General features: G+C 41.9%; 1 protein-coding gene across 1 annotated transcript in view; it reads right to left on the bottom strand.

The window, feature by feature from the left end:
• Positions 1-13,253, bottom strand: part of SEMA3A (semaphorin 3A) — a 305,059-nt gene that overhangs the window by 104,828 nt on the left and 186,978 nt on the right. The window contains exon 6 of the mRNA XM_039519100.1: positions 10,927-11,046. Within this exon, the coding sequence (XP_039375034.1) occupies positions 10,927-11,046 (120 nt within the window). The remainder of the gene's footprint in view (positions 1-10,926; positions 11,047-13,253) is intronic.

Genomic DNA, 13,253 nt, shown 5'->3' with positions numbered 1-13,253 from the left:
TACCTGATTGTTAATCTAGCTGTGTCATCTTATGCCAGATAAAACCCTGACGCAGAGAGATGAAAGGTTCTATTTCGATAAAAAGCTTTTCCTTTATCCTCTGTGAGGTATTTAACAACGTTAAACCTCACACAATGGTTATACTATATTTGTCCTTGCTAATACAGCTTCCTTCTGTTAGCAGCAATCTTCTCTTTATGTGTATATGTTGCACGTATTGCTGAAAATTATGTTTGGAGTTTCAGGCATTTAGATTTTTGCTTCTTCTCATTCTCCTTGTCAAAAAGAAGGGTGGAAGGGTGCCAACTATTAATCACAGCATCACGCTTTAGTGCTCTCTGCTTTTCAAACCATATTGTAAATTAATAGTAGACTTGTAGGGAGTAGAACATTCTACTCTCTTAGGTAAACTGTCAAGCTAGTGACAATATATGAATATTTTTTATACAACAAAGAATAGAGCAGAAACTGTAAAGGACCTGGAGGCTTTGTGCAGATAAGAATTGCAGATGGGAGGTATTATTTATACCATGAAACTGTGGAGATGACATCAGACTATCAATATCCAATATGCATTCCCACCACAATCCATACGAAAAAAAGGTTATGATCCAAGTAGTGAAAGAAGAGCACAATTAAACATTGTTCAATTTGCCAATTGGTGGGAATACCTGTGGAAGTTAGCTCTGCTCACAAGAGTAACTCCACCTGCTCACAGCAGTAATATCACAACACATCTCACAAAAGTGACTGGGCAACAAAATGGCAGATGAAATTCAGTGTTGGTCAATACAAAGTAGTATACAATGGACAGCATAATCCCAACTATACATGTACAATGATGGGGTCAAAATTAGCTGTTACCACTCAAGAAAGAGATCTTGGAGTCATTGTGGATAGTTCTCTGAAAACATCCATGCAATGTGCAGTGGCAGTCAAAAAAACTAACAATGTTAGGAACAATTAGGAAAGGGATAGATAATAAGATAGAAAATATCATAATGCCTCTATATAAATCCTTGGTACACCTACATCTTGAATATTGCTTGCAAATCTGGTTGCCCCCATCTCAAAAAAAGACATATTAGAATTGGCAAAAGGGACAGAGAAGGGCAACAAAAATGATTAGGGTATGGAATAGCTTCCATATGAGTAGAAATTGAAAAGACCAGGATTTTTCAGTTTGAAAAAAAGATGACTAAGGGGGGATATGATAGAGGTCTATAAAATCTTGACCAGTTTGGAGAAAATGAATAAGGAAATGTTATTTACGCCTTCACATAACACTAGAACTAGGGGTCACCCAATCAAATTAATAGGCAGCAGGTTTAAAACAAACAAAAGGAAGTACTTCTTCACCCAACGCACAGTCAACCTACGGAACTTGTTGCTAGAGGATGTTGTGAAGGCCAGGGCTGGCTCCAGCGTTTTTGCCACCCCAAGTGGCAAAAAAAAAAAAAAGCCACAATCGGGGCAGCTCTACCTCCGCCGCTTCATTCTTCGGTGGCAATTGGCGGCAGGTCCTTCCCTCCAAGAGGGACAGAGGCATCCACTGCCGAATTGTCGCTGAAGACCCAGACGTGCCACCCCTTTCCGTTGGCTGCCCCAAGCACCCGCTTGCTGTGCAGGTGTCTGGAGCCGGCCCTAGTGAAGGCCAAAACTATAATGAGTTTCAAAAAAGAACTAGATAAGTTATTGGAGGATAGGTTCATTGAAGGGTATTAGCCAGGATGGTCAGAGATGCAGCCCCATGATCTCTGAGCTGTGACTGAAAATCAGGGAATAGGCAACAAGAGCCCTGAAATGATGCATTGGCTCTCACAGGGCTTGATTCAATGCCCATTGAAGTCTATGGGAAGACTGCTGCTGATTTCACTATGCTTCAGATCAGGCCCTTACTCCTGAAACCCAATAAAAGCCCCAGTAATGTTTGCAGCTTTCTACGTTTTATAACTTCATGGCTTAAACGTAGAACATCAGCCACAGCTGAAACCTGCTGTTTCATTGCCCCAAATGTTTAGAGCGTACTTGACAAGATGTTTGTATTGGGCTATCAAACATAATACAGGCACTTCCTTCAGCTGCAAAATTACATTTAAAATGTGATTCTTCTATCTGAGGTCAGTTCCTGTCAACCAGGTTTTGTGACATGGATTCTGACTATGAATAATACAGCCTTGATTCTGATCTACTCAATTATGTACTATATAGCTTTCTGATGCTATTTTTCTGTATCATATAGTCCTAAATCACGTATTACTTTATTCCATCTATTTTAAAGTCATTTCCTCAGTTAAGTCAGGGAATGTACTGTACTCCAGTATCCACCCTTTTCATTAAATTTGTTTCCCAACAGATGGTGGCTGCTTGTTTTATTTTTTTCCATGTTCATATGGAGATCAAAGGGTTCAGTCATTCTTGTCCATTCTAACTGGAGGTGTGTGGATGAAACTTTGCATATGCTGCATGAGTATGAAGCTGGGTTAATGTTTTCAATTATTTTCTCTAATAAGACAAGATGTGCTGAATGTTCTGGCTACTAGAAACATTATAGTCTCTCTGAATGAATGGAGATAAATCTCCCCCAACATGAGCACAGTGCCACAGTGTTAGTCTGTGAGCCAACTCTTTTTAAAATATGATCTCTATAGATCTAACCCCGAGAGGTCAATGAGACTTGAGGGCTCTCAGTACTTGGCAGGATTGCGCCTTACCTTTGAAATGAATCAGGAAGTGAATTGTGTTACACCATATTATGTCAGGCTCTGTTTGTCTCATATGATGAGGTCACCATGCTGACAGTGTGACTATTCATATCCGGGAAGTAAATAATTCTCCTAAACATCCTTTTACTGACAGAAGAAATAATTAACATCCAATTGCAAACAGTGGGAGTATTCCAGGCACTAGCAAGAAAAGATCATTAGAATTCATGCTCCTAAAAGCTATGGCAAAACTATCTGACACATCAAACATGAGGTGCTAGAAATTCATGCTGTTTCTGTGATAGTACAGAAAAAAAAGAGACGTGAGTCTCCTCTCTGTTACACTGGTGTAAATCAAAGAAAACTCCATTAAAGGCAGTTGTAACAATGTAAAATAAATGTAAGTGACAGACGCATCAGTCCCAGATTCTAAGAACTGCCTAAAGCTTGAGTACTCCAGTTACCAGTGTGCTGCACCTATTCTCTGTGAAATGCCTTGGGATAGTTTTGAGCCATGGACTCAAACAAATATGGCATTACCTGTAATCTAAATGAAAATTCTGTCTACTACTCTCTGTGTGTGATCCACTCCATGAATTTGCTTTCGTGGCAGTCTCTCTCTCTCTCTTTCTTTTTCCCCCTCCAGTAGCATAAACAAAAGTTTTCCCACAGTTCTGAGGCTCATTTCTTTGAACCTAATGAATATGTCGACTGGCTTTAGTTTCCCATTCATGGAAGTCATTCAACTGTGGCATACTGTATACAGTTCTTCACTGTAATCAACAAGCATTTCTCAGCAACAAAGGGCTGAAAGTAATGTACATTTAAAGAACAATCGTGTTCTTAGTTATGGTCATGAAAGAGTGCTAGCATATAGATTCTACTCATTAGAAGGCAAAGGATCCAAATTTGACACAGCCTAGAATCTTACCACACTAAACAAAGCAAAGCATTTGTGATCTTGATGGTTCCTGTTTGTGCGTGTGATATTTTTAGAAGGCAATATTCAGGATATCTGCCCACAAACCAAATAAAGTTTTATGTTTTTGCATCTCTCTGGTGATCAGTCTTTAAGGAGAGGAATTGAGACCATAATGCCACCCAGAATCTTCCCCAGAGCAAATGCCTATCAGTAAATATCTTAAAGGAGTTTTCAGTTAAAACAAAAGCTGCTAAGTATGACAGAACATCATGCTGCAGAGCTACTTTAATTAAATCATTCCTTACAAATATATCTATAGGTGAGATGATTCTAAGGTTTAGCCTTTTTATTCAAGAGGAAGCTTCAGAGTAGTACTGCAGCAATTTGGATATGTTTATCAAGTACCAAATAAAGGACAGTTGTTGAATAGCTGAGTTGATCAGATTAGAAGTATAAAACAGGGATTCATTAGGGGCTTCTACAGTGCAACAAATAGCCCCTGCTGTTGTAAGCTACAAGGGCTTCCTCTGCTCATCATCATATGTTAGATCTTCTCCTATTATGATTTGCTAAGCAACTACTGATTCCATTAAATCAGGTTAAGTTGCTAGACTGGAGAATAAAGACCATCAAAAAAAACAAAAAAAACCAAAAGCCAAACTCCCTGTTTTGACTTCTGACAGTTCAACACTTGATTTTGTTTTCTACATGTAAATGCTCAAATTGTGAATTTCAAAACCAAGCACAGACATAATTACTAACTTACATTTCTGTCACTTTAGACATAGATTCCAAGCTACCAATGTGTAATTATGAAATATACAAGGGCAGAACTGAACGTGCTAAATGACAGCTGAAAGCCTAAGATGCTCTCATTCCCTGGCAATGATTAAAGCTTGACCCCTTTGCTAAACACTTTTGTCCCAAAAAATATATTTGTACCACATTCAAATTTTAAGATAATGGGCCAGATATTTTGCTGGTATAAAATGGCATAGCTCCATTCTTTTTTCATATAACTTTACACCCTGTAGGTAGGAGACCAAATGGTTCAATCCACTATAAAATATTATCACAAACGTTTAGAGTTAAATTTTCAGGTGGCATAAGGACCTGCCTTCCTTTCTGAGCATGCCATACAATGAATTGTATCTACAAATCTAAGTAGTTGTGCTTGCAGCTACCTGACTTATATCACAAATTAGGTGGCTAGAGTCACAAATGTCCTGATTTGTGTCCACAATTCAATTGTTGGTGTAAAATGTGAGTCCAAATCTTGCAAAGGCAAGAGACACTCTTAACAAAGAAATTCTATATGTATATGTAGCGAGACCTAAAGGTGCCAGCCACTGCTATTAGACCTCATCTATGATATACAGTGTAGACAAACTGCTGTCAGAAATAAACTATTGACACCACCTAAAATATCAAAATAAACACACTAAGAACCCAACACAAAGAGGCTACTTAGGAAATGGACTTCAATTGGAGTTTTCCTGAGTAAGGAAGTCAGGAATGAGCCCTGAAAAGTATCAGTAGAATTATCTTTTGTAGTACTAAAGTAAATGCACCTAAAAATAACACAAGCTCTGTAATACATCAGAAAAAGTGATTAAAAGTTGAGCCAGATTCATATATTTATATTTTTTTAGTGGGTTATGGAGTTTTTCAAAAAATCTTATATATGGGACTCAAATTACATATTTATGTTGACCTACTATTTCTGTAACTTTACAACAAGACAGAGCAATGTAACTAAAGGTACTAATGGAAACATAAAGTTGGACTCCTAGGAAATACATGGTGATCTGAGATGATGCTTAAAAATGCACAGAGGTTCCAACTACCCCACCTTTCGCTTCTTTATTAAAATGATTTTCAGGCTTTACCAAAGACAAGCTGTTCAGGTTGCAAATGTATGCAAATACTAATCACCACATGGTGGATTGCCACGCTTATATTGTTGTGTGTGATGCCCATTCACCTGTTGTAGATGATTGCCTATGCTCATTGAAAGGCTTACTTTACATACCTGTGCCTAACTGATATCAATAGTAGTCGTACACATAACCTGAAAAGAGAATAGGCCCTAAAATGCTTACAATGTTTTGAGCATGTCAAGATTTATTCTTCTTAGAAGCTGAAGCGAAATCTGACTTCTGTGCAAAGCTGGACTTAATCAAATGTCTCCACATGGGATAACATGGGATCATGTGAAATTCACCTAGCTGGCACAGAGTGCCAGCAGAGCTGTTCTATCCCAGGGAGGGATAGCTCAGTGGTTTGAGCATTGGCCTGCTAAACGCAGGGTTGTGAGTTCAAACCTTGAGGAGACTGCTTAGGGATCTGGGGCAAAAATTGGTCCTGCTAGTGAAGGCAGGGGGCTGGACTTGAGGACCTTTCAAGGTCCCTTCCAGTTCTAGGAGATTGGTATATCTTCAATTATTACCTATTCTAAGGACTACACTGGAATCAATAGTCCCCATGTCTCTGTCATATCAGGTAGTCTTGTGAAATCCCTGGCTAGATCTGGCCACCATCCTGACTCATATCACTTCTTCCACACATTTACACAGGGAGCTATTCCTACAGCTTTGCTTAATACAAGAGGAATAGAGTTTCTCTGTGGCTAGGAGTCCCCCAGTGCAGAAGAACACTAATTATTCCTCCAACTTTTAAGCCTATCCACATGCCACAGGATTTCACCTTTGGAACATTCAAGGCTGAGGTCACCCTGTACAATTCACTGCAGTAGCAAAGACAACCTTGGCAAATGAAGACAGTGCTCCAGGGGAGCAATGCCACTTTACATCAGCTGAGCATTCGGCCTCTTATGTTTTACTATCACAAGAGTAATGAGATAGTTCCTAGTGTTTAAATGGCATCACTATATTAAAAGTAATTGCTACAATTTTTTTGTAAAACTACAGCTTCTTTTGTCAGTATCTCCTGGTAACCATAATTATGACAAGAACTCTAATATCATGGAGGTGCTTTAGATCCTATTCTTTTGCATTTGTTAATATAACTCCGTTTTTCTAATAATTGGAGAGCGCTATGAACGTCATATAAACATACTTTTAATTGGACAGAAAGCAAGTTCGAAAGTTTACACTCAGATGAGCCTTAACTTACAATTAAAAACATCGTTTGCTCAAATGTTTCACTTAAAAACCACAGGCCAGATTCTGAGCTGATATAAACTTGTGTAGCTCCATGGTCTTCGATGGAGCTATGCCATTTATGCCACATCTGCTCCCAGTGAAGTCATTTTATTGCCCCATGCTTTGTATTATATGATGAAACATCGTGTTTGCTTTTCTTCCAACAGTAACTCACATTTCTCAATCATTGTATTATCCTTGGAGTGTGTCTACACTGAGGTGTGACTGCAGCATGCATAGGCATTCCTGAGCTAGCTTTGATCAGCTGCGAAAAATAGCAGAGAAGCTACAACAGCATGGTCGGAGGCCTGGGCTAGGTGCTTGGGAGCAGGGGCAGCTCTAGCCATTTTGCCGCCCCAAGCACGGTGGCACACCGGGGGAGGAGCGCTCTGCTGGTCGCCGGTACCGCGGCTCCGGTGGACCTCCCGCAGACGTGCCTGCGGAGGGACGGCTGGTCCCGCGGCTCTGGTGGACCTCCTGCAGGCGTGCCTGCGGATGCTCCATCAAAGCCGCGGGACCAGCAGACCCTCCGCAGGCACGCCTGCGGGAGGTCCACCAGAGCCGCCTGCCGCCCTCCCGGCGACCGGCAGAGCGCCCCCCGCGGCATGCCGCCCCAACCACGCGCTTGGCGTGCTGGTGCCTGGAGCAGCCCCTGCTTGGGACCCTGTGTACATGGATGGAGAGCCTGTCTTGCTGTGGCTTCACTGTGATATTGAGCAAGCTAGTTTGATCAAAGGTAGCTTAGGTATGCCTACATGTGCGACAATCACTTCTGCCAATGCCATTAGACACTCTCCTTAGGAGAGGGGTGGTCCTCCATTGCTGTGGGGAAAAAAAAAGATTTAAATTTATCCTAACAGGAGGCCCATTACTTGGAAAAAGTGCACTCTGGACTTCTTCTAATGTGATGTATTGTGGGGAGGATGGGAACATAGTGGAAGGTATAATTTAACAACATTTTATGACTTGTACCAAAGGTTTTTCAAATGCACAGAAACCGGAAAAAGCAAATATGTTACAGGTGGTAGCATTATATAATTTCAGACTTAAAGTTTTATATACATCATAAATCTGAACTAAATGTAGAGCTCCTTTATCGAGTAAGGATGAGAAATGAACTGCAAAACAAAGTGATCCCAGATCTTTTAGGTTCATACTGTTAAAAATTATTGTTAATTGGATGAACGATCACAAGAGAATTGAGAGGAGACAATTAAGGATGCTGGGGATGGCTGGTGTAAATCAGCTTTTCTCTGATGAAGTCAATAATGCTTCACCTATTTACACCAGTTGTGGATCTGGCTCACTATTTTGTACCGCCTGTCTGAGTGTGCAAGAATCCGGGGAGGGTGCAGGGAGACATCTCGTGCCTTCCACCACCAATGCAAGGACCAGGTAGAATTGTTTCCTGCATCTTCTGAGCCCAAGGACTGCTCCTGCTTGTACCCTGTGGGGCACAAGCTACCCCAAAGAGGACAGTGAGAAGGCCAAGTCTTACTCTCCCCCTGCCCCTCCCCCCCACACACTGCAGCTAGCCAGACGTGCATCCTGGGTTTGTGCCGCTCTGTGCCTCCCTGTACTTATGGTTTGTTCCTTCACAGCACTGTCTGACTCACAGTGATTTATAATAATAAGGGTAATACCACTAAGAGGTTGATCCTGCTCCCACTGGAGTCAATGGGAAATTTGCCATTTGTTTTAATGGGAGCAAGACAGAGGCCTAAGTTTCTCTCTAGAAACCTTTATAAAAGAGTTGTGGGGAGAATGTTGCCTCTTTGGGTCTCTCTTTTTATTGTCTCTGGCTCGAGTCTTGGCATTTTAAAGGGAGTCCGTTCAGAAATCAGTGTTATTTTTCTCTCTAAGTGCTTCAACTATTCCTTTCCAAATCTGGAACAGGTTTAAACAAGCTCCTGCCTTTCCCAGGAAACTGGTATAACTCACAATGTATTTATTAGATTATGTATGTTTGCGGGTAGCATGTTCAGTCTGATGAATTAAACTGTGAGAGTCAATGTCTTGCTTCTGAGGCAGCACAGCTACATGCCACTAGTACTGAAACAATTTGCATAGTGGGGGTGCTGAGATCCATTGAACCAAACTGTAAACCCTGGATATAATGGAAACCACTTCAAGCCAGGGGGTGCATTAGCACCTCCAGTACCCCTAGTTTCAGCACCGATGCTACATGCTCCCCTTACTCTGACTGGATTGTGAGGTTACAGCCTGAGGATGGTGTTGAGGCGCAGGAGGACCAAATGACAGCAGACTCAAGGATTTAGACCATCTTGGTAATTACAGTTCATCAGAAAGAAGCAAATGCAAATGAGTGGCTACAGTTCTTGGGACAAATTCATCCCAATGTCAAAGTCAGTGGTGTTACACCAAGGTTGGATCTGGTCCCTAGTCTCTGATCATCCTTTCCATAAATCCTGGATAAAGTGTGTGAGTTTTACCGTATGCTCATAAAACAGCCAAATGTAAAAGTAAATGACCTCATACTTGCTATCTCTCCACAGATAGCTACAATTGGCAGATAGCCAAGAATTGATTGACACACATCTTACAGAACAAGAGTTAATTAATATGTCTACCAATTCCCAAATGGATCTCAGGAAGCAAAGAATCTGCTTAATGCAGTAAGCAATGGCATCCTGTGTGTGGTCAAGAGACAATCACTAATTGCCAAGACTACAAGCCTTACAGAGCCCAAAATCCTTCCACTAAGCACTCCCTTCATCTCTCCCCAAACCTGATGCTTAGCACACTAAGAAGGATGCATGTTTTGAATATTAAAAGACATTTTTGTAGGGAAAAATCACTCCCAGACTGCTAAGTCATCACTCAAAGAATCTGTTATTTTTTTCTATAAGAAGCAGAATCCAATTTTTAAATGATGGAGGGTCATTCATTTAAACAAAGATGTCTTTATTTTCCTGGCAATCTGCAATCCTGAATGTCAACTCCATGAGGTGACTCTAATAATTTTGCTTCAGTGATCAGAGCAAGTCAATGTAACACAACTATGGATTCTCCCCCGGCCCCCCAGAATCAACAGCACCTCCCCCCTCAGCTCCATAAATTAAACAAGTGATGGCTGAGAAGACATCAAGAGAATTTATTCTATGAATTGAAAGGATCCAGACAGCAATAGCCACATAGAGAACAAAGGCAAAGTGGCTTCACTTATATTATAGACTTATGCTAATATTATAATAAAAGTTTAACCTTTTAGGAAAGAACAAAGCAGAAAATGGATCAAATCTAAGACACCACCCGCATCCCCCAAGGCCTCAGCTATGTAAATAGCACAGCTCCATTGATTTTAGTGGAGCAACGCTGATTTACACCAGTGGGGATCTGGCCCATCAGTTTTATATTTAGTTAAAAAGAGGAATGAGCTCTTCTGAGTCTATTTCATGTTTTCTGCAACACAGAGCACAATATGGGCATTCAACAAATAAATAACAAAAGCAAGGGGAGGGATAGCGGGGGCGAGGGTAAGAAAAAGAAAACCAGGCCTCATTTGAGCCAGCAAAACTGTCAGTGTGTCAGGACAAATTGGAGAGCTGAGAAATATGCTTGTGTGGCATTGTGTCTTAATTCCCAGATGGGAGAAAGCGGCCGCAGTGTCAGACTCTACTGACTAGGAAGAGACCTGGAGGACAAAGCTGGCACTAGAACAAAGGTGTTGATAATATCGTATCCTCAGATAGCTGATATCTACCACAAACTAAAAAAGGAAGCACATTTGATTTTATAAACCAGACAAAGCGGGTGTGGTTTTATTTGTTTAATTTTGGGGGGCAGGTAATAAACATAAGAACGGCCATACTGGGTCAGACAAAAGGTCCATCTAGCCCAGTATCCTGTCTTCTGACAATGGCCAATGCCAGGTGCCCCAGAGGGAATGAACAGAAAAGGTAATCATAAATCATCCCCTGTCGCCCATTCCCAGCTTCTGGTTTAATACTGTGTAAATCAGAACACACTGGATTCAGAAGTTGGACCTATGCACTGCAGAAATTAGTAATGATCCATTTTGGCTGGAAGAGGTCATGGCTAAACATCAATAAAGGAGGGGAGGGGGGGTTGGTTTTTTTTTTAAAGAAAAAGTATTAAAAAATCTTCTTGTTACCTCGGGATGTCGTCCGATTTCAATATAGGTGCAAACTGGATGGAAAGCCCCAGTTCCGCAGGCGTACAAGTGAGTCTGGTTGTAAGCTTTAAGCACTTTGATGAAATTAGCACATTCTTTCTGTGAAGGAAAGAAAACACATACGCAAAGTGAATTCTAGCAGGGAGCATGACTAACGGACTAGAGTTACCAACTTTCTAATTGTACAAAACTGAACACCCTTGCGCCGCCCCATCCCCTGCTCCTTCCCCCTAAGCCATGCCCCTCCCCTGCCCCTTCTTCAAGGCCCTGCCCTTCCATCCGTCACTCACTCCATACCCCCTTACTGGGCTAGGGCAGAGGGCTGGGGTTCGGGTAGGGGTTCGGGCTCCAGCTGGGGATGTGGGCTTTGGGGTGGGGCCAGAAATGAGGGGTTTGGGGTGTGGAAGGGGGCTCAGGTCTGGGGAAGAGGGTTGGGGTGCGGGAGGGGGTGAGGGCTCTGGGCTTGGGCCAAGGATGAGGGGTTTAGGGTGCAGGGGGGGGCTCTGGAATGGGGCTAAGGTGTTTGGAGTGCAGGAGGGGGCTCAGGGCTGGGACGGGGGTTGGGATGTGGGAGGGGGCTTGGGGTACAGGTTCTGGGAGGGAGTTTGAGTGCAGGAGAGGACTCAGGGCTAGGGCAGAGGATTGGGGTGCGGGAAGGGGTGAGGGGTGCGGGCTCTGGCCAGGCGGCACTTACCTCAGGCAGCTCCTGGAAGCTGTGGCATGTTCCGCTGGCTCCTAGGCTCAGGGGCAGCCAGGTGGCTCCATGTGCGGCCCCTGCCTACAGGCACCACCCACACAGCTCCCATTGGACACGTTCCTGGCCAATGGGAGCTGCGGAGCTGCCGTTTGGTGCGGGGGCAGCATGTGGAGCCCCCTGGCTGCCCCTGAGCCTAGGGGCCGGACGTGCTGGCTGCTTCCGGGAGCTGCATGGAGCCAGGGCAAGTAAGGATCCTGCCTTAGCCCCACTACGCCACTGACCGGACTTTTAAAAGCCTATTAAAATCTTCAGGATTTCTTTCAATAGTCACCAGGAGATCAGTGCCGATTCTGGTAGACTCCAGGCCAATCCAGTAGGGTTGGCAACCCTATAATGGATGCTCCAGTGCGTCAGGCACGTTTGGCAGAATGAACGGATTTTACAGTTATGGTCCTTTCATGGTGTTTATAAGGCTTATTTATTATTGGACATTTCATTTCATTTTGAGTTAGGGCCTACATAGCTAAAAAAATACATAGAGACAATTTCCCTTCTTTCTGTTTGAAGTAGTCTCTGCCTTTGTGATGTAGGTTGTTTCTCCATTCACAAAATAAAACTCATGTATAGAAACATGGCCGCTCAGAATAAAATAATTAAGAGAAATGCCTTCCTGTATTTAATTAACTAACAATTTGAAAAAAGATGTGCAGATGGGATGAACTGATACAAAATAAATCACTGCATAGTTGCTGCAATTCATAACCTCCTCAACTCTACTGTAGTCACTTAGGCCTTGATTCTGCCAAGACTTATGCACATGCTTAACTTTACTCACTGCAAAGTCAGTTGGACTACTCACAGTACATAAAGTTAAGCATGTTCACAAGTCTTTGCAGGACTCAGGCCTTAAATTATATACTTTAAGTAAATAACAAACTGTAAACAATTGTATTTATCTTTAATAAAAAATAAGTATAGTAATAATCACTTATAAAATTCTTCACCTGTTTTCCTAGTGATGCCTTATGCTATTAAAAAGGAAACCAATTTTAAAATCTAATTTGCTCATCAATATGTACATGGTATCTATTTATTTACTTTTTTGCATTTCCTTCAGTTTGAGCCATGAAAATGAGTATGTCAGTGTCACTTTCTGATATCTCATGCTCTGACATCGTGCTGCAAAGCCTGGATTGCAAACACTGCAGAGAAACATTTAAATACAAACAAAATAAAAACTTTTTTCACTGAATGTTAATTTTTACAAAATTAATGGAAATATTTTATTGCTATTTGGTTGTATACAGCTTTTGAACAAGATCTAGAATGTAGGGCCTAAATTAACAGTTTTTCCTGCTAAATAGTGTTCTTAAAATCTAATTTACCTATATTTGTGGAACAAAAATTACAATCAACAGCAAACAATACAATGCCAGAGTGGAAACAAATGAGGAACAGTGAAATTCTATTGCCCCACCACTGGGAACAGGTAGAGATTATGGTCTTAGTCCTGCAAATTGATTCATGAGATATTGCCGCATGGAGACCCATTAATTTCAGTGAGGCTCCATGCAGGTGCAGTCTCCACTCATATGGATAGCTTGCAGGA

This window comes from Mauremys reevesii, linkage group 1, assembly GCF_016161935.1.
Source record: "Mauremys reevesii isolate NIE-2019 linkage group 1, ASM1616193v1, whole genome shotgun sequence".
NCBI lineage: Eukaryota > Metazoa > Chordata > Testudines > Geoemydidae > Mauremys > Mauremys reevesii.
Note: the sequence above shows the minus strand (reverse complement) of the source record. Positions and strands in the feature narration are given on the sequence as shown.